General features: G+C 40.0%; 1 protein-coding gene across 2 annotated transcripts in view; it reads left to right on the forward strand.

Moving 5' to 3' along the window:
• The first annotated feature begins 8,715 nt into the window (after positions 1–8,715).
• The window catches only part of EDNRA (endothelin receptor type A), a 54,452-nt gene continuing 40,777 nt past the window's right edge, over positions 8,716–22,390 (forward strand). For both annotated transcript variants that reach the window (XM_047091901.1, XM_047091902.1), the window contains exon 1: positions 8,716–9,135. In XM_047091901.1, the coding sequence (XP_046947857.1) occupies positions 8,716–9,135 (420 nt within the window). The remainder of the gene's footprint in view (positions 9,136–22,390) is intronic.

Raw genomic sequence — 22,390 nt, forward strand, 5'->3', positions numbered from 1 at the left:
CACTGAATAAAGTTCATTTCACATCTGATAAAATTAATAAGTTATTCACAGCATCTAATATCTAGCCCAAATCTAAATTTTTCCAGGTGTCCAAAAAATGTCCCTTACAGTTGACTTCTCCAAACCAGAAGCCAACCCAGGATAGTGCAGCTGGTTGTCATGCTCCTTTAAGTCTCTTTTAATCTAGAAAAATACCCCTTTTTCATTGGCTGACTTGTTGAAGAGCTAGTTGTCCTGTAAAATGTCACACTTTCTGGATTTGTCCACTTGTTTCCTCACAGCATTTGTTACAATATCTATCTCCTACCTTTCCTGGAAACTGGAAAAAGCCGTAATTTAAGTTAAACGGTTGTGACCAGATGGAATATGTCGTCAAAAGGCAACTAACATCTGCTTGTCTAAACATTAGTGATGCTAAAACTGAATGATTTTTCAGCCCTCCAACGAGACCACCAGCAGTTTACAAAACACTGGGCTACATTATGCATTGAGTATATTTTGATGAGACAACCTGCAGTCTTGACAACCATGTGCAACATTACTGCAGTGAGAAAACACTTTAGAATCTTCCGCAACCCATTACAAGCTAGCATTTTGGAATACTTCCTTTTACAAGCAAACCGTCTATAGTGAATTTCAATTAAAAATGAAACTTAAACTCACCGGGCTTGCTTTTTCTTCTCCAGGCCAGTGATGTTGAGTCTTGACCATGGCACCGCTCAGTGTGAAGACTGCAGTGACAGGCCCAGGTCTCTGATGTGCATCTCCCCGGTTTCTCCCCTCACAACAAGCGTCCCAGCCTTTCTTTAACTTTGTGGTTCTTCTCTGACCCCTTCATGTTTCCTTCCCCCAGGGGGCCCTAAAGGGTACACAACATTTTTAGCAAACACTGTGAGACTCAAATCCTTTATTGCATTTCAACTTTGAGAATTGTTAAGAGTTAGCAATTGTGAAATGGATTTGCAAATTTGAATCAAGAAAATTAAATTCGCAAGAACTTTTACCCCAAGGACACATGAAAACTTGGCTCTTAAGTGCCATCTTGAGTACTTCTTAATTTTCAGCAATTATTATTCAGGAAATCAATAATGATAATATGATGCTGAGAAAAGTCAATGTAACTACCATTACAGTAATGCTCCACTTACGAGCAGCTTGAACTAGAAGTCAAGTGTGATTAAGAAAGTCTCCTTGAAACCCAGAAGGCCTACAAATCTGCATCTAACCTACCTTCCAGAGGAAAAAAAGAATCCTTGGAAATCAAATTAAGAAACATAGTCAAATGCATTAATTATATGTTCATTAAAAGTACATAGCAGGAATATAGAAGTGGGTGAGTAGGGGCACCTGGGTGGCTCAGTCGGTTGAGCATCTGATTCTTGATTTTGGCTCAGGTCATGATCTCATGGATACTGAGACTGAGCCCCATGTCAGGCTCTGGGCTGACAGTGCAGAGCCTGCTTGAGATTTTTTTCTCTCTCCCTCTTTCTGCCCCTCTCCTGCTCGTTCTCTCTCTCTCTCTCTCTCTCTCTCTCTCTCAAAATAATAAACTTTAAAAAAAAAGAAGTGGGGTGAGTATATAATGCCTTGTAAATGGGGCAAGGTGTTAGTGAAGTAGTTAATTTAAAGGAGAACAGATTTAAATCCACTGAAGTCATTTTCCCCAAAGTAAAGCAGAGAAGCCAAGAATATAAATCTCCAACAACTAAGGAAAGTTTATGTTGTTCTCACCTAGAATGAGGCAATCCCAATCAGTTACAAAGGTATATCTATGCTGGTGATCCATGTAATACATATTTATTTATATTTGAAGATCTTTCTTAGAAGAAGCAGTAAATTTATTTTATAAACATATAGGGTAGGTATTATACAGAGGCAGATTTCATCTTAATGTCAGGAAGAATTTTTTTGTGTGGCAAAATATACATAATATAAATTTATCATTTTAACCATTTTTGAGTGTAAGGTTGTGGCATTACCTTGTGCAACCATCACCACCATCTATCTCCAGAACTTTTTCATCCCAAATGGATGCTCAGAAGCACATTAAACAATACATCCTCATTCCTCCTCCAACCCCCTACCTTCTGGCAACCACCATACTACTTTCTGTCTCTGGTTTTGACTACTACTCTAAGCACCTCATGTAAGTGGAATCATATAATACCTGTCCTTTTGCATCTGGCATATTTTACTTAGCATGATGTCTTCAAGTTTCACCTACATTGTAGCATGTATCAGAATTTCATTCCTTTTTAAGGCTAAATAATAGTTCATTGTATATATGTGTACTACATTTTATCCATTCATCCATAAATGGACACTTGGATTATTTCCATCCTTTGGCTATTGTGAGTAATCTTGCTATAAACACGGTGTACACATACCTGTTTGAGTTCCTGTTCTCAATTATGTTGGGTATATACCCAGAAATAGAATTGTTGGATCATACAGTAACTTAATGTTTAATTGTTTGAGGAACTACCATACTGTTTTCTACAGCTACTGCACTATTTTACATTCCCACCTGCAATGTGCAAGGCTTCCAATCTCTAGACATCCTTGTTAACACTTGTCGTTCTCTGCTTTTTGGTAATAGCCATCCTCATGGGTGCAGAAGAGGAATTTTTAATAACTAGACCTGTGCCACAGTGGGGTGAGCTGTTCCCAGGGTGTAGGGGCTGATCGATGTGCTCTACCAAAGACTGGATAGACTAAGATGTTCAGTTGTACAAGCTGTGTACTCTCCAAGTGTGTCTGGTCACAGGGTGAGCAGGAGCTAAAATCCAGTACATGTTTCACCTTCCAAGGTGTGAACCCTCATATAGAACTGCCTTTTCTGGGAGGAAGCAATAACATTTTCTTCCCTGAAAATATTGCCCGCTTGCCAAGTCATGTGCTTGAAGGGGCACTTTTTTTCAATGCAAACTAAGGCACTTATTTATAAAAGCTATTGGTTATCCTGGCTGGCTGACTCTCTGTCATGGAAAGCTGTAGACAGAATAGATTAATGCACAGGGTAATACCTAGTCCAGTTGGACTACATGACTATTAAGGTCCCATTCAATGGTGATATTCCATGCATCTCTTTGATGGTTTTACAAGTTTCCCCCTAAAGATTCTTTGAAACTCCTTCCATTGACAGATGGAAGCAAAATCCTGTCACCTTGAATCTGGGATCGGTGACTGCTTGATAATAGAATTCTGCAGGAGTGACACTGTACCAGTCTCTAAAGCCCAGACCTTAAGAAACTGGCAGCTTCCACTTCCTGACTCTTAAGACACTCCTTCTTGGAACCCAGCCACCATGCTGTGAGGAAGCCTAAACCACTTTGTAGAGAGACACACATGGAGAAAAACCAACATTCGTCACCAAGTGAGTGAACTGTCCTGGAAGTGGAGCCTCCAGCCCCAACACAGATGAGCTGTCCCAGCCAAGCCCTGCTCAAACTGCAGATTGATGAGTAAAGTAAATGATTGCTGTTGTTTTAAGCCACTACTGTTTTAGGGTGACTTTCTTTAGCTGCAGTAGATAACCAGAACAGTCTGAAAGAGTTACCAGTGCTCCAAACTCACATTTCCACAATATGTCTCACACCAGTAGTGCAACGAAGGACCCCAAGGGAGAGCCTTCTCTAAGGAGTCCTCAGTTTTCTCTTGTATGTCACAGGCAATGGCCTTTGTCCTTCATCTCCTCCCCTACTCCTTAGGATAAAAATCTCCATCATGGAAAGATGCCCGCTTTCTGCAATGTCTGCACCCTCCGTGTTGGGATTTCTTGAGGAATCGTAGGTTTCTCTGAGCCACACACTGGAGCCTTTCACAGACTCTCCCGCCTTGCCTTGAAGTGGTATGCAAGAGACAAGGTAGTAGCAAAACTTGATCCAGTAAACTGCTAAGTTTGGTTCTTGAACGCGATAAGCTTCAGAGGGGGCATACAAACAAACCCAAGCAAAGGGGCGGGGAGCAGAGACGAGACATTCGGCTTGGACCCCGGCTCTAGCCGCAGTCTTTCCCTCCCGGATCAAATCTGCCCGTGAAGGGGATGGGTTTTTCAGCAAGGCCTTCCACAGTTCTGAGTCTTGTCTGTTGGACTATTCTCCTCCTTCGACTGCCAACCCCCCACTTCAGTACTGGAAGGAAATGGTTAAAAGGCTGTTGCCCTTCAGGGCCTGGGAGGCAGCTGGGAGGGGGCGGCAGCTTTGTGCTTTATAGTGTCTTCCTCCTGGGAGGGCTGGAAGGTTGGGACGTTCTTGCTGTCCCAGAGTGGAGGCGAAGGTCTGGGAGTGTTTCGAGGAGAAGGGGAGGACAGCCGGGAGGCGTGTTCCCCTGGAGTTTTCTTTTTCTTGCGAGCCTTCGCGCGCGCGCGCGCGTACAGTCATCCCTTTAGTCTGGCGATTGCGGACGGGCGGTGGAGAGGCTCCGTCCCACTCGGTGGCCGGAGGCTGGAGGCTCGGGAAGACCTCCCCGGAGGAGCCGTGCCCAGGAAGCTTTCCGAAGCGGAGGCAGCTGTGCTTCCCGGGCTGCCGCGGCGTGGGAGCCGGGGACAGCCACCACCCACCCTCGCCGGCTCCGCTTCCTCCCGCCCAGGCGCGGCGCGCGGACCGGGCAGCTGTTTGAGCCCGCCGAGCTCCACGGTCGGTGCAACTCTTTCCTCGGGGACCCGAGCGGGGGTGGGGGTGGGGGCGCTACCTGGGAGGACTGGCGAGCCGGGAGCGTTTTCGCCCGGCGCCCTGCAGCTTGGCGACCCTTCGCACAGGGGCTGGCACCCACCTGCCCGAGGGCGCGTGGCGGGGCGGGCGCCTCTGTGGGAAGGGCGCGCTCCGGAAACGTTTGGGGGTTGGGGGACTGATCGAAAGCCCCCAGCCTCCCCAGGCGGGATTAGGATTTTTAGTCAGAGGAAAACCAACGGTTTTCCTTGGTCTCCCTTTTCCCCCAAGCATATAAGAACTTTGTGGAACATCACGCCCTCGTCGCTGGCTCCAAAGCCTACTTGCGAAGTTTGCTTCGCAGCCTTTTCTTACTCGCCTGCTTCTCCTCCTTGCACACCCGGGGTATGCCAAGGGTAGCCAAGGGCACTTGGTGTGAGGGACTGATGTGTTTTGGAAAACCCCCAGTGCAGCTAATTTGGAAACCTGCCTGTAGAGGTCTGGGCGTTGTGTTCTGTGCTCTCCTTTAAAGGGCACTTGTTGCCTTTCACGTGCAGAAAACAAGGGCTGTTTCTAGATAATCAGCCTCTGTTTACACCATCCTAATGGAGTTCCCGGATAGAGTTGGCGGCGGAGGGGGTGGGGTGGGAGGCACATTAAAGTCAGTTGTCTGTAAGGAGAGTTGCTAGTTTCTTACCCAGCAAGCAGAACCCACAGAAGACTAATAAAAAGTTCCTAGTTTGTTTGGTTTTTTTTTTTCTCTCCTCTAGTAGATATTCGTGGCCTCCTGCCCCCTCTGTGTTAACTAATTGAGAAACATCTTGGCAATCATTTCAGTAAATTACGTGCTCTAAATTTATGCCATTTTGGTAAGGTTGGAATTTCCAAATTACTAATTACAGGTGAACTTTAATCCTGAGAATCCAAGATGTTAAATGCTTGCAGTGTAAACCTAAGGATTCAGTCGTCTTCCTTAATAATAGCTTTAGGACTCCATCAAATTCTTAGCCCCCAAATATGAAGAAGGCTGAATCTATAAACTGTGTTTTTCAGGGTAGACCCTGAGATGCTTCACTAGAGCTAGGTCTGCTTGTGACCGAGAGTTCCAAGCACAGCATGACTTGGATCCACGGAAATGTGCTACAGGTTCATCCATGGAGGAACATGCATTTGAGAGGCTTTTTGTTTATTTGCTTTTGCATTTTTCACCCAATGATAATATGGTACCCACATATCTTTGGCAAGTATCCCTTAGCTCTGCAGCTTAATATGTGTCAAGAGCTGATGGAGATGTCATCATAAATGATGTAGCAGTATCATTGTGAGAAGAACAAGAAACGTGGCTTTAATGGTAGCTAGCTCACACTTTGATGAGAACCTATAGCCTTGGCCTCCATAGTTCCTGCCTAATCAGCTGACCAAGCAAACCAGTATGCTGATGTTCAAACACTAGTGGTACCTTTCCTAACTGGCATAATAGCCATGATAGCCAGGTCAGTTCACTAAATATCCTCCTAGTGGACTCTACTGGGCAAAGAGCCACTCCATTTCCAGGAAAGGCCTTCTCTTTCTCATTTTTAAGGAAACATTACTGAAGGGTCCATCCCAACTGGGAAAGTAGGAGGCTGTAGTCATTAAATAGCATAACATACTGAAGGATTTCTTTTCTCTCATATCTATGATCTAAAGAAGAGAATGACAAGGTGCTTTTTTCTTAGAATCTTGGTCTCCACTGTAGAATGCAAGCAGTGGCATTTTGTAGATCTACAGTATTCGGTCAAGTATTCACTCCAAACTGTAAGAAGCAGGAAAAAACTGCAAACTATTTATAATTAAGCAAAGCAAAGTGAGACATTATGCCTGTCCTGACACTCTTTGGCCATGAAGACTTCTTCAAGACCCACTTAACTCATGATTAAAATGGGAATATTGCCCCTGCCTACCAGAGTTATAAAGTTCAAGTCAGATAACAGATGCATACATAATAAATTATTAATATACATACAATGTTATTTTTTCACGTTCCCAGGAAAAACCTCAGGGGAAGGCAAAAGTATATGGTATTTACACCTTGTACTTACTTTAGACCTTCTGCACAACTTGAATAAATCTTATTTCATCGACATATTGAGTAAACCTAAGCTCTACTGATTTCCCAATATAACTATCAAAATTCCTAAAAGCGGTTAATACCAACTATAAATAGGCCAAGAAAAAGGACACAATTTTTAAAAAAACTACATTATGACCCTATATATCATAGACACATGCCACTGCATTAATGAGGTTATGGTCTTCATTTAAAGAATCATTAAAAACTCACAGAGAAGAAAATTTACAAAATATTTAAGTGGGAGGAGCCATTTTTAATTTACCTTTGATTACTGTGTTACTACCAACCCCTCATTTCCTCCAACATCTTTTCTGTAAAAAAAAAAAAAATCATTTATTTATTTTGAGAGAGAGAGAGTGAAGAGGGCAGGGCAGAGAGAGGGAGAGAGAGAATCCCAAGCAGGCTCCATGCTGTCAGCACAGAGCCCGAGGTGGGGCTCCAACTCCCGAACCCACAAGATCATGACCTGAGCTGAAATCAAGAGTCAGACACTTAGCTGAATGAGACACCCAGGTGCCCCTCCAATGTCTTTTAAGGATTAAAGTATCCTTCTGAGCAAGAAGGACCACTTGCTGTCAGCAAGTCACTTAAACAAACAAGAAAACAAAAAAGGAAAACAAATGATCTTTTGGAAACAAGTAATCACCCTCCCAAATCTATTGTTTCATGGAAACTCTGGGAGACTGTTGAAACATTTTAGGTGCTAAGAAAGCACAAGAATGAGAGAGAGAGAGTGTGGTCTAGTGGCTAAGAGCTCAGGCTCAGAGTCTGACAAACCTGCCTTAGAATCAACATTGCCACTACCACCTGTGGACCTGAAGGCTCCTTGCCTTTACTGAGCCTCTGGTCCCCTATGTTTCTAGAGGAACTGTGCATCGGCCTCACAGAGGCATGGTGTGCATTAGACAACACCATGCATGTGAAGTGCCCAGCACAGTTGGTGTGACAAATGTAACCGCATAGGATGTTTCAAAGAAAGCATGAGACAGATAGCCCTTGGAAAGCCAAATTCTGTGCCTGGCCTGGAAAGCCATTATTACCAGCTTCACTTGCTGGCAAGTATTGGGATAATAATTTCTAAAGAATGGAAGAGAGAGAGAAAAAATTCGTGTCAGAGAGGTGGATTGTACACATTAATCATCAAGATTTTCAATAAAATGAATATTTTGTGTGTATCAATTATATAACTTTTAATCGAAACTAAGATTGTTAAATGTATTGATGGTATTAAGCACAGTTCTGATTTTAAAAGAGCATTTTATGACACTTTAAATAACTACCTGTGCTACATTTTAACCCCATGTTCATTATTTACCATGTGTACAACAGAACACATTTTGGAATATTGAATTGTTAGTTACAGAATTTGCTAATTTTATGCCTTGATACCATGTAAATTTTACTCGGCAAATAATGCCTTTTCTCTTCCATTAATAAATAAAATTTTGTATCTCAACTCTTGAAGATTTTTGCAATTCAGGTTTTTATCAGCCAGTGTAATGGAGAGAAAAAGTAACTTTTGATCTACTAAAGGAAAAACCCATATGTCCTCATCCATATTATAATCTAGATATAATCATGGATGGAGATGAGAGAGAGAAAGAGAAGGAAGCAGAGGGGCGTAGAGAGAGATAGAGATGAGATAGAGATAGAGATAGAGATAGAGATAGATAGAGATAGAGATAGAGATGATAGAGATAGAGAATTTGCCATAATGGAGCTTTGATCTTGTCTTTTTTCCCTGCCGTGGGATAACCTTACACAGATCTTATCTAATTACCAAATATATATTACTTTTTACCTGACGCAGTAAATAATCATTGACTACAATTATTGGCAGCTGGATTTTGTAACCAATTATTTTTCCTCCTTTCTTTTCCAGGTGAAAAAAAAAAAAAAAGCAAGTGTATAAAGGGAAGGTAGTAAGAGACATTTCCTCAAATTTGCATCACGATGGAAACCTTTTGCCTCAAGGTGTCCTTCTGGGTAGCGCTGGTTGGATGTGTGATCAGTGATAATCCTGAAAGCTACAGCACAAACCTAAGTACTCCAGTGGATGATTTCACCACTTTTCGTGGGACAGAGCTCAGCTTCCTCGTTACCACTCATCGACCCACTAATTTGGCCCTACCTAGCAATGGCTCAATGCACAGCTATTGCCCACAGCAGACTAAGATTACTTCAGCTTTCAAATACATTAACACTGTGATATCTTGTACTATTTTCATCGTGGGAATGGTGGGGAATGCAACTCTGCTCAGGATCATTTACCAGAACAAGTGTATGAGGAATGGCCCCAACGCGCTGATAGCCAGCCTTGCCCTTGGAGACCTTATCTATGTGGTCATTGATCTCCCTATCAATGTGTTTAAGGTAGGAAGTAACCACAACTATATTTGCAGGTTTGAACATACGTTCTGATTCCACAGTAAGAGAGTTGCTGCAGACCTTTGGAGTTTTAGTCTGTGTTTTTACTGAGAGTGATTTCTGCAGCCTTCAACTTTGGTGGCCTTTAACATTTTTATTACTTGTTAAATGTTACATTTATTTGCTAACTTAATTGTTTACAAAATCGCGTTTTGGGGAAGACTATTTAAAGTCACGGTCTTTAATGAAGCAGATTCTCATGCCAGCCCTGAGCTTGCTGAGTGGATGGGCAATCTTGGGAAGAAACTGGATTTTTCTGAGACTCAGTTTTCAGGGTGAGATGTATTGAGCCCAAAAGATACTTAAAATAAGTATTTCTTCAGTTTCTGTAACCTTTTTAATGTGATGCCATTCAGTGGCCAGATAGCCAGGGTACATGTTGAAATGAAAGTACCTGTTTTATTTTGACGATCTGGATTGACGATGGAAGCCAAAGGGTATGCTGGCTTCCCTCAGTTGTCTCGGTGACTTAGAGATAGTGAGGTCCACGTGATCTCAGCTCAGTGTTGACCTTGTTGAACAGTGTCACTAAAGCCATTTAAAATAGGCCTCAGTTTACTGTTGCCTTCTTCATTTCTTCAGTTTACAGAGTTTTTATTCGTGGAGTACCCACTGTGTGCCTGCCCCTGAGCTAGGCAATAAGGATCCCAAGACAAATATGACAAAAGTGATGCCTCAGTGGGAGGGGAAGATAACTCACCCACTGTCACTGTGATCATCTTGCTTTAGGGACTGGTTAGTACCAAAACAAAGTAAAGCCCAAAGGAATTAGATGTTTCGTATTTGGTCTAGTGGTTGTGAGGGGAAAATGGCTGCAAGAATTCAAGTGAACTAAAATTCAAGTAAAATTACGTGGTCTATGCAAGATGTTATGGAATGTCTTTATTCTAAACCCAGGAAAAGTACTTTCCTCAGCCTTTCTTTTTTTTTCTTCTATGTCTTATCCATAAAAACAAAACTATTCTGAGCAATAATATTCTGAAATATGACTTTAAGTAGCAAGTTTTGTTTGAAGACATGATAAATTTTAACTAAGAGTCTCTCGGTTTCCAATAAATACACTTAAACTATGGCAAAATTATGCTCGCCTACCAGGAAAAGCAGTCACACAATGAAGTGCTGACAGTAAAGATGAAAACAATGATTACAGTCTCAAACGTTACAAATAAAAAGCATTTCAAAAGTACTCAAGTATATTGTTGGCAAAATTGGAGAAATCAGACAACAAATGATAAAATTATATGCCATCTCTTTTCACAGAATGGCATGAAAACATATGTTTTCTATTTGAACTTGAAATGGGATTTTAGAACTGAACTATGATGCAAAACTGAAAATGCATAATTAACTTAAAATGTTTAGCACATGCTATAGAACTTAAATTTTTTTAAAGGTTATTAATTTTCTCTTTATGAAATAATGTGTGTGAACACGAGGCTTTCTCATGACATCTTTCTTTAATAGATTTAAAGTATTTATATGACTCTTATTCAAAATTTTACTCTAGTAGTTATGTTGTAGAGTATTAAACATTGATTATTCATACTTATATACTAGTTAACCAACCCATCATGCCTCAGAAGAATAATTAACTATCTCTGAATTAATTATTCCCGTTTGACCATTTGCAAAGAACATTTTTGGAAAACCAATATTTGCGACTGCTGGAAAAGACACTCGCTTATCTCTTTGAGGTGCTACCTGCCAGTCACTAGACTAAACATCATTTCTAGTCCAGACCAACACACGAAGCCAGACCGTCTGGACTATTCCCACTTGGTGAAAATTCAAATAAAACTTGGTTTTACATTCATATAACAATGGATAATAATTTACACATCCTCATTTGACCAAATGGTTCTTCCTTTTGGGACTCTAATACTTTATATCCCTTATTGTAGTTCTATACAATGTGGACAGTTTGACAGGCTTTTACATCGCAGGGGTACATTTGTGTAATTACTGTTTTTCTAAAACTCACATAATGAGACATTTAACCAACATTAATTTTAGAAAGTAAACCTTTTGGGTTAAAAAAATACATACATGCTTTAGTTATTTCAATCTTCTTCCAGAGGAAAAGAAGAAAACATTTAAGCTAAAAAGCCTCCCAGTATTTGGGGGTTATTTCTACCTCATTCTGTCAGTCCTCTTCTCTGAGTTGGGAGATGAGAAGATGTAGTTTCCCTGATATCTGCCCAGGAGAGTCCAGAGAAATCCTTCCTAGTGATGTGAGCTCTGGGCCTTCCTGCCTTTGGTCTGCAGCTGCCTCCTGCTGTAAGAGTCTGATGCTTTGAAGTCTCACCTATCAGACCTGTGGACTCCTCTGACCATGGCATGCTGCAAGGCAAAGCAGCAGCTGTCCATCTCCCTTTACCATGGTGTTTTGTACCAAGTGGCTCTTGATCTGTGAGCATGGAAGAGGGGGTCCCTCCACACCTATTTCCAAAAGTTTCCTAATCAATCTCCCTATCTTCAGGGTTTCTTTTCTCCAGCCTATACTGGTCTTCACTTCTACTTACCGAGTGTCATTTTAATAAAAATCACCCAGGAGCTTCCATGTTTAGTAGTCGAGGTCCTCTCCACTCTGATCATACTTTACCTACTTCCTACCAGCTGCCAATGTGCAGGCACAGCTCTTGTCAAAATGCCATCACTGCAGCTAACTAAATAACATTCTCAGAGGGGCACCTGGGTGGCTCAGTCCATTAAGTGTCTGACTCGGTTTCGGCTCAGGTCATGACCTCATGGCTCATGAGACTGAGCACTGCGTTGGGCTCCAGGCTGACAGCGGGGAGCCTGCTTGGGATTCTCTCTTTCGCTCTCTCTCTCTCTCTCTGTCCCTCTCCTACTCATGCTTTCTCTCTCTCTCTCAAAATTAATAAACATTTAAAAAAATAATGACATTCTCAGAGAGGCTAGGTCTAGTCACTGAAGGACTGCTACTGAGGCATTTACAGATCCTAAATTGAAAAATAAGTCCAAAGCTACATGTGTTGCATAAAGAAGAAATAAGCCAAAAAGTGGAGAGAGTCTCCTCTGGCCCTAGCTTGTACTCTCACACACACAGACACACTACCTGGTGATAAAACCAGACAATCTGAGACAATAAAATTCAAAGCAGAAGGAACCAAAGGAAGCAAATAAATGCGAGTTACCTTCTTGGTTTTCAAGCATGCAAGGGCCTTGCAAATGGCAATGTTGGGGAAAAGTTGTTACTAACGTTATCAAAGGATTACTCTAATTCTTACTTATGCAAAAAGCATAATATCACTAATTATAAGAGAAGACTGACCAAAACAGGAGAGAGGAAGGGAAAAGAGTTACCGACCCTTTCAAATACTCATGCTTGTCACCTAAACTGATGATGGATTTTATGTGTGAGGAAATTACATTATCTGATATCCTGAATTTTCAAGAAATGCCCAAATTTAGCCAGTACATTGATCTGTGTATAAATTGTTTACATCCATTACAATGACAAAGCAATTAAAACCTTGTATCTTAGGGATACAAATAACCCCCAACTACTAAATGCCAATATAGGTTAGAACAGCAGAATCTAATAATTGTACTCTTTAATGATTCTTGAGATTATGTTAATGCCATAGAGTGCCATCTATAGGGAGATGGGTTATAATTTTGAATAGAAGGGAACCTCTAAAAGTGATGTTTATGCATGGGTAACCAGCCAAAGCTTGGCATCATGTGCTTTCAGGATAACAGCTCACCCATGTTTGCACACAGATATGCCCATAAAACACTGTAGCTCAGCCCCTTTAGTAGAAACAGGAATGTGGGGAAATATGTGTACGAGGAAGTAGATTGCAAAGGATTAAAATGGTGGCCGAGGGAAGAAGTGGAGTCCAATGACTTAGCATAGAAATCTCTCACATGCAGAGCTGGGCATTGAAACTAGTGATGTCGTAGATGATACTGTAGGTGAATAGTGTCTCTTTTTAGCATGTAGGGTAAAGCAGGTTTGTGAGAAGAAGCTAACCAGCAAGTGGCAGAATCTAGTAACTGATTGTTGGTTACTAATTTGGACCACTCTAAGCATCCACCTCTTATTGAGGACAACAATGAAAAATAAACAGATATAATTCTGTTTGAAATTATCAGAAATATTTTGCAATGGAAAGTCAAGACTCAATATGTTGCTCTGGCAGAGGATCTGAGCAATGTGGAAACCAGAGACGTTTGCTTGGAGCCAGTTATCTGCATATTCACACAGCCTTTGACATCTTGTGCAACTGGAATCCATTCTGTTGTTGGGGCAGCCATACCAAAGTTGTCTCCTGACACATCAAATCACCAAGGCAACTTTTGCCTAAAAAATAAATCGCCACAACTTATAGATTGTGTGTCTCAAACATAGTAGTCATTCAGTAAGTGCTTTTTGGTATAATTTGATTTGTTCAGGGTCTTTACTGTTAAAATTGACTTCTTATCAGATTTCTCTGAGATCTTCCAGTTTAAATACTGATGGTACTGATGATTATGATGACAATTTGTTAGAGGGAATCTTCATTTATGTACAAGACACAGGAAATTATCTGTGGTCTACGCATCTTATTTCCCCAAATTGATCAAATTACCCACCAGATTATTGCCTATGTGATAATGATGGTGTCTCCCTTTTACTTAGCATCAAGCAAATAAAAACATATCCTTCTTATGTACTCCAGTAATAGTACTATAACCATAAAATTAGGGATAAAAACTATATTCCCTGAATTTTGATAAAGAAAAGTGTGTCCTTTGACCAAGATCTCTGCCCCTTGTTGGTGCATTGCAGCTAAATGTTTCCTATGGGGTAGCTCTGCCTCTGCCTTCCCTCCTGGGCCTCTCTCTGTACACATTCCTCTACCTCCCTTTCCTGGAGCTAACCTGGCCTGTCTGAGAATACCAAGATGGTCTCTCTACCTGGCAGATTTTCCCTTCAGGCCTCCTCTGGCTTATTCTGCTTTATTCTTTGGATCTCAGCTTAAACATCTCCTTGTCTGGCAAGTATCTATAACCCAAACTGGGTTAGTGCCTTTCTCATGCGCTCCCACGACACCCTCTATTAACCCTGAAATAGCATTTAACACACACTCTGTTTTATTTGCCAATTCACTTGCCTGTCTGCCCCACTAGACTTCAAGTTCCTTAAGACAGGCTGCCATAATTCTCATTTATCATTGTATCTCCTGCATCTAGCATTGTATCCAAGTTAAAAAATATTTGATGAATGAGTAAAATAAGAACATGTACTGGTACTTGCTTCTATAAGAGTGTTTTTCCTCCCATGCAATTCAAGATCTAAAAGCTGACTTCCTTTTTGAATTTATTGAATTTCTACTTTTTTCTTGCAAATGAGCAACGTCTCAGGGTCCATAAATCTGAGGGAAATGTGTGCAAAGCAGAGCAGCACATAACAGGGTCATTTTCCCCTTCTGCCTATGTCTGGACCACTGTGTTACCTTCCTCTCTCTGGTACATATAATCAATTGAGGACTCTTTTTTCAGAGTTTCTGTGCAATATGCATTCTTTGAGCATACTTGGAATTGTGGTTTTGATTGGAATATTAAACCTACACGTGATTTGGGATATCAAAATGAACATTCATATCACTAAAGATTTTATTTGCTCTTCAGAGAACAGGAAATAGGTTGAGTTTGAGTTTCTGGCGTTGCTAAGACACATGCGCATTGCAAAAAATTCATTATGCTAACTAGCTGATTTTAGAATATCTGTACACATAAAATGACAGAGTGATAAATTTATTACCCAATTTACTGTTTGTTATAAGGAAGTTGCTGTCTGGAAAGGCTTCAGAACCCTCTCCAACTCTACCTCCCATTCTGACTTTTCGTTTCCTGTGTCTGGGAACCTCATTGCCTTCTCTCATGCTCATGTTAAGTAATTATTCTCATGTGAGGTTACTCTCTTAACCCTCAGCATTTGGCTCACAGCACAGTTATTCCTATTTCAGGGAGGTGGGGGGAATGGAAACCATCCATAACTGCAAGATTGTTCCCATGGCTGAGGAGAGAGAGATGGTTTCAGTCCCGTTCTCATTAGGAAGGTGTGGAGATGTAAAGAAACATCATGGCTGATGATACTCCCCCATCGAACCATTCAGTTCATGGAAGAGGCTGCTGTGTTCTAAATTTAACATAAAATAGTGAGGGCTGGGGAGGGGATGTAAATGTTGCACTGCTTCAAGTGCTTGCAGTACAAGCAGATGTTCGGGCTATTTCATTCTGAAATATTTCTATGGTGTCTTCATCTACGAGTTGCTAGGATATGAGTGTTATTTCTTTATTATCATACAAGGGTATGCAGTTGGTATAAAGAGTGTGCTAACTAAAATGAAAGAGGGTGGGGTATCAACTTCTCTGTGTCTGAAGTTGATTCTAAGACTAGAGTGATTAAGTGTGGACTGTTCTAAGAAATTCTGTCAAAATAAATTTGATATACTGCCAGAAATTCTACAACTGCTTTCTGTAGCTACCATATTCTCCTGGGAGTTCAAATAACTGCTTTCTATAGCTACACTTTTATTTTTAACTATGTCTAGCTTTTCTTGGAAAAACTTTCCTACATTATAAAGTTAATAGTTGAGATTAAATTCGGTAACGGGACTAAACGTAAGTATCACTCCATATTAATTTTTGGTAGACTTATTTTTAAATTTGAACATCAAAAATTTTACAAGACCACATGCTCTGAAATGTTTACTTAAACTTGGAAGGTTTGAAGTCCCCGGTGTTCCTGGACTCAGGAAGCAGCGATCCAAGTGTGCCCTCAGGAAGATTTAATCCTATTTTTGGATGTGCAAATTGAGAGGTTACTTTTAGAATTTAAACCTCTGTATGAGGTTTGTTGACATTGTTTCCCATCTCAACTTTTCCAACAACTTACTTAGAAAAGAGCGTCCGTAATGGAAGCTGGTCAAATAATTCTTCTCATAACATGAATCCTAAACATATGAGCCCTATTTTACTCTAGAAGGTAATGGGGATAGCAGTGGATTGGCCATTTGGTTACTCAGTGACATCAGATCTTTCCTCTCTAAATGTTCTTCCTTTATCCATTCAATAGATAGTTACTGAGCTCCTACTATACACCAGTCATTGGGGAAATAGTAGTAAAGAAAAACAGACAATCCATCCTTGCCCTCTTGGAGCATACATTCAAGTAGAAGAATTCGACAATAAGCAAGTTAAATAAATAAATATCTCACATAGATCACTGATAAGGAGAAAAGTAAAATGGGAAAGAGGAATAGAAAGAAAGGGGGAAAGATACTAATTTTAGAGTGGTGGCTAAAGAATGCCTCAATACAAGATAACAGTTGAATAAAAAACCTAAAACTTTCCACGCCACTATCTAAGGTAAGAGCATTCCAGCAGAGGAAATGGCAAAGGCAAAGTCCCTGAGGCAGGAATGTGTCTGGACGGTTAAAAGACCAGCAAAGAGGCCATGGTGGTGAGTGGAAGGGAGACAGTAGTAACATGAGGTCACAGGGATAGGCGGTAGGCTATGTGATGGGGGAAGCAGACAACATAGGGCCTAATAATAGGGTAACCGTATATTTTATCATTTAAACCAGGATACTCTGAGAGTGAAAAGAGACACTGTCATCAATAATTGCATCTGGACAATAGGCATAAACATGGATTGTCCTAAAAATATCATGTCCTAAACATTGTCACCCTACCTGTGCACCTTTTATAAAGCCCTTAGCCTTTTCCTCTGAGTGAGATAGAAAGCTTTTAGAAGGTCAAGAGAAGATTAGTGACATGATTTGGTTTATATCTTAACAAGAGCATTCGCTCTACTGTGTTGAGAAGCACTTCCTGAATCAATGAAGGAAAAACATGCAATCTTAAAATATGTTATGTATACCAATATGTACTGTGAGAATAGTATTCCCTGAAGCTTAACTAGCATTTGCCCTGTGTCAGGCTAACTTTTTTGATCCTCGCAACAAACCACGGTGCACCACAACTGAGATACAGTTTTTAAGGATTTCCTCAAGGTTATACAACTAGCAAGTGGCAGTGCCGGGATTTGGATCCAGTCTGATCTCGGAGACCATGCTGTAGGACAAGCAGCCATACCACTTCTCTTCTGTATACCTCATAGGGCAAACTTTCCAGTCATCCAGATGCCATCCCTGGTACAGAAATATATTTTCAAAGACCATGTTCAAAGATAAAGTCAGACCCTTTTCTCTCCTCCATTAAATCCAATAACTTCTTCAGTTGCTTATTTAAGACAGAAGGAAAACATCATAAAGGAAAATGTGTATGATACAGAGACTGTTCTTCAGAATAGTATTTATGTTGTAAATCTTGCAGATTGCATTGGCACATCTGGTAAGCAGATTTTTGTATTCTATACTCGTCATGTTGGTGAGGTCAACCAACAGAAAGGAACCAGAAAATAAAATAATAAAACAAAGGTTGAGCTCTTGATGAGCTGATTGTCTAGACATATACATCTGCTTATCTTCTCAGAGGGACACATTTTGCTAAATAGGTGTCTCACCCAGTTATTTCTGGGAGGGCCAGGCAATTTTTCAGTGGACATGAGACAAAAATGAGTGTTTGTGACTAGCCCATAGTTTTATTTGGGGTGGAAACATGAGATTTTATTGCTAAAACTAAATGTTGCATTTCTAGACCTTCCTTCCTAGGTTTACCAGATGCACAGGAATTAAAAGGGGAATGTGGAACACAATCGATGATGTTTGGGAAATATGTCTCAACTGATATTTAAAAAGAAGCCAGAGGGGCGCCTGGGTGGCTCATTCGGTTAAGCATCCAACTTCAGCTCAGGTCACGATCTCACTGTCCGTGAGTTCGAGCCCTGCATCGGGCTCTGGGCTGATGGCTCAGAGCCTGGAGCCTGCTTCCAATTCTGTGCCTCCCTCTTTCTCTGCCCCTCCCCCATTCATGGTGTGTCTCTCTCTGTTAAAAAATAAATAAAACGTTAAAAAAATAAAAAGGAGCCAGAAATCTTCAATTTGAAAAAAAATGTACATATGAAGTATATTATTTTGTGAAGTGGTCCATTGAATCTAAAACTAAGTAAGGAGTTTATTAATATCCCTAGTTATAAAAGCAACAAGTAAAGCAAATAATTACTGGACAAGTTAAAAATGTCCAAAGTCATTGCCTATCAGAGTATGAAAGGAATGGGATGGGCACACATCTCTGCCAAGTACTGAACAATATACTGTGCCCCATCCCACATGAGTTTTCTAGCTGATGAGGCAATTCTGCTAAATGTCTGTACCTGGAAGGAAGGAAGGAAGGAAGGGGAAGGGGAGGAAGGAAGGAATAAAGAGAGAGAGAGAACCATCTCTGCTGCGAATTTTTAACTTAGTTTCATAAAATAAAGATGTCCTGAACACTCCAAAATTCTCCCTTAAAATAATGTCATTTATGTCATAAATGCTGTTTTTCTGAATATTTCCATTGTTTCCCCAAATTTGATTTTCTTATAGAAAATAAACCTATGAAAATTAGGGGAATGTTACATCATTTAAGAGCCATAATACTGTGTAAACTTTAAAAAGTTTATTGAAGTATAATATACATCCAGAACAATGTACATAAGTATCAACTCTATGAATTTTCACAAAACGAACACATCTGTGTAACCAGGATCAAGAAACAGAACATTACCTGCTCCCAGAAGTCCCTCAGTCATGAATCACCCTAACTCCCAAGGCAACCACTTTCCTGACTTCTAATGGCATGAATTTGCCTATTTTTGTATTTTATATAAATAGAATCATATGATATATATTCTACTCTGTATGGCTTCTTTTGTTCAACATTACATTTTTGAGAGTAACCCACATTGTTGTGTTGTAGCTCATCCATTCTCATTACTCTATAGTACTTCCTTGTCTGAGTATGCCACAATTTATCCACTCTACTCTATGTAGGCATTAAACGGTTTCTAAAATTGAGCTAATATGAATAGTACTTCTATGGAAATTCTCATATGCATCTTTCTGTACATACATATGCTGAAATATATATACACACATACACATATATGACCTATGTAGGTATATATAAAAAGATGTATGTAATATTTGCATATCAAAATATACCTATATATTAAATATATATTTTTATATAAATATTGATTATAAATCTTTAAATTTTGATCAGTAATTTTGGAGAACTATACCAGGGCATGGTACACTATTAAGAATTAGGCAGCAATGCCTAAACAGGAATTTTTTTCTAATTCTGAATGCTCTAAAGACCTGTGGGGCATATGTGTGAATTGTGTTCATTGTAATTCTTCTTTGGCTTTCAAACAAATCTGTTATCTGCCTCCATAATGGATAATCCCCACATCAACTCACATATTTACTAAGTGTCTATAGAAAACACAAATCTAGGATAACCATGACTTTGAGTGGCACACATTCTGTTTGAGAATACAAACATATACAATCAAATTAGCCTAACTGCCAGGGTAATCTTATACTCTGGTGTTTTGTTGAAGTTTTTGAGACCACCAAACATGCACACACATGAAAAGCATTTTAAAAGTGAAACACCTATTTAACATTTTCTTTAAAAATAGAAACACTGGGGGCGCCTGGGTGGCGCAGTCGGTTAAGCGTCCGACTTCAGCCAGGTCACGATCTCACGGTCCGTGAGTTCGAGCCCCGCGTCGGGCTCTGGGCTGATGGCTCAGAGCCTGGAGCCTGTTTCCGATTCTGTGTCTCCCTCTCTCTCTGCCCCTCCCCCGTTCATGCTCTGTCTCTCTCTGTCCCAAAAATAAATAAACGTGGAAAAAAAAAAAATAGAAACACTGCCATTTCTCTTTCTCCCAAAGGAGTATCTGCAGCTGAAACAAAATTAGTCAAATTAATTTCAAGGGATACAGAAATAAGGTTTCAGCATTTTCCATTACTGCTATAATAAATGGTTATTTATTTAAAAATATTCAGGGGTGCCTGATTGGCTCAGTCAGTTAAGTGTCCAACTCTTGATCTCGGCTCAGGTCATGATCTCGCTGTTCGTGGGTTTGAGCCCATGTTGGGCTCTGTGCTGACAGCATGGAGCCTGCTTGGGATTCTCTCTCCCTTTCTGTCTGCTTCTCCCACTCTCTCTCTCTCAAAATAAATAAAAAACTTTAAAAAAAATAAAATGTCTAAACACACTATGAAACACAAATTAAAAAACAATGATTGCAGACAGTAAATGTTATGAGAGTTTAAGTTAAATTAATGAAATTTTCCACACAATCTCTCTGAGGTTATTTTTGTTAAATGACATATCTTGGGTGTGCCAGTTGCTAGGTAAAACTTGGAGGTTTAGTTATAATCTGGTTACTACTATTAAAATAAGATTGGTAAGGGAAGGTTGCTATAGAAATTTACCAAGTTGCAGCTTATGAAGACAGAATAAAATCCCTCATAATATCATCCACAAGGTTTGCATTGCAGCATCCCTAAAAAGAAATTTTATTTATCAAAAACACTGACTCAATTTCAAATGCAACTTACAATGGTCTTATAGCGCAAATAATACATACTCCCAGAAGGTATTCAGAAGTGAGTGAAATGTGTGTGAGCACTGGGTTTTGCAATTATGAATATGCATTTAAACTTAGGTGATTTGTTGAAACTTCTCCTGCTTTTTGTTCCATGGAAATAGCTTCATAGGAATATTTTCATTGGTGTTATAGAGTGACCTTAAAATTGCCTCCATCTCCTGGGCCACCATCAAGGAGGGGAAGTAAATCTGGAAGTACTATACACTAAAAGGGATATTCCAGAGCTTCATGTGCAAGCACTGAGTGCTCACCATTTCTGCTTTCTCCTCATTCTCTGGCCCAGGGGTGGGTCTACGACCAGTGGGCCAAATCCAACCCAACACCTATTTTTGTAAATGAACTTTTATTGGAACACAGCCATACCCATTACTTAAGTAAATCATTTTGACAGACACCATATGGTCTGCAAAGCCTAAAATATTTGCTATCTGGCCATTTACAAAAACAGTTTATCAACCCCTGTGGCATCTCACTAACTACCCTGTTCCTGCCTTTCATCCCTGCCTCTCACTCTCCTCCATTTTGTTCCATAGTAGGTCAAAGCTCAAAACCTTAACTTCAGAAATATTAATATGTCTTCATAACCTTTGATATTTTTAAGTGGCTTATGTCTCCAACTCCCAAAAAAGTAAATGGGCATAATCCCAGGAAATTAAAATTTTTTTAAATGGTTTGTAATTGATCTTAAATAAATCACTTGATCTCTCAAGTCATTATTTTTGTACGAAATAATAATGAGGGACCCTAATCCCATGGAGTCCCCTTAGGCACAATGATGCATGGTAGGCTTGCTCCTGCAGTGACTACTAACATCAATTAGAAGAATGCCCGGGGTGCCTGGGTGGCTTAGTCTGTTGAGCGTCCAACTCTTGATTTCACCTCAGGTCATGATCCCAGGGTCTTGGAATAGAGCCCTGCAGTGAGCTCCATGCTGAGCATAGAACCTGCTTAAGATTCTCTCTCCCTCTTTGCCCCCACTCCTCTGCTCCTGCTCTCTTTCTCTAAAAAATAAATAAATAAATAAATAAATAAATAAATAAATAAAATCATTAAAAAAGAACAGGCAAGGGCTGTTATTGTCTCTTTGTCTCCCCCATTTAGTTATCACACATCAGAACTCTGGCCTCATTGAGGGTCTTGGTGACCAGGTATCCATGAAACCTATTGGATAAATCATGCATTTCTCATCAAAACTGAATAAGTTTTAAATTCTTTGTCATGATCTTAGAACTGTTCATTATCTTGTCTTTCAAATAATTAAGATCAGCACTAAACCAAGTGACCAGATCTTTCAGCAATCATTCATGTTTCAGTTAGGAAAAAGAAGTAAAGAAGACTTTTGCATTTATTTTAGGTAAATATCATACAAAAAAAAAGAGGTACTCCCTAAAGATTTTAAAGACAAAAACTTTACATAACTTGAAATTACTGGATCAGAAAATCACTGTATATTTATTTGGTATGCCACTTAAATTACATGGTCATATGTAATTTACATACATACTTTAAAATAAATGAATGTTTTTATCTCTGTTCTATAAAATTCAAGGAATTTTTCTTTGATAATGGATGAAGGGCCATGTCATAAACAAAGGGGAAAGTGGAGAAAGGATAAGA

Source organism: Lynx rufus, unplaced genomic scaffold, assembly GCF_022079265.1.
Source record: "Lynx rufus isolate CCGP_SWC_20201006 ecotype Redwood Valley unplaced genomic scaffold, mLynRuf1.p SCAF_3, whole genome shotgun sequence".
NCBI lineage: Eukaryota > Metazoa > Chordata > Mammalia > Carnivora > Felidae > Lynx > Lynx rufus.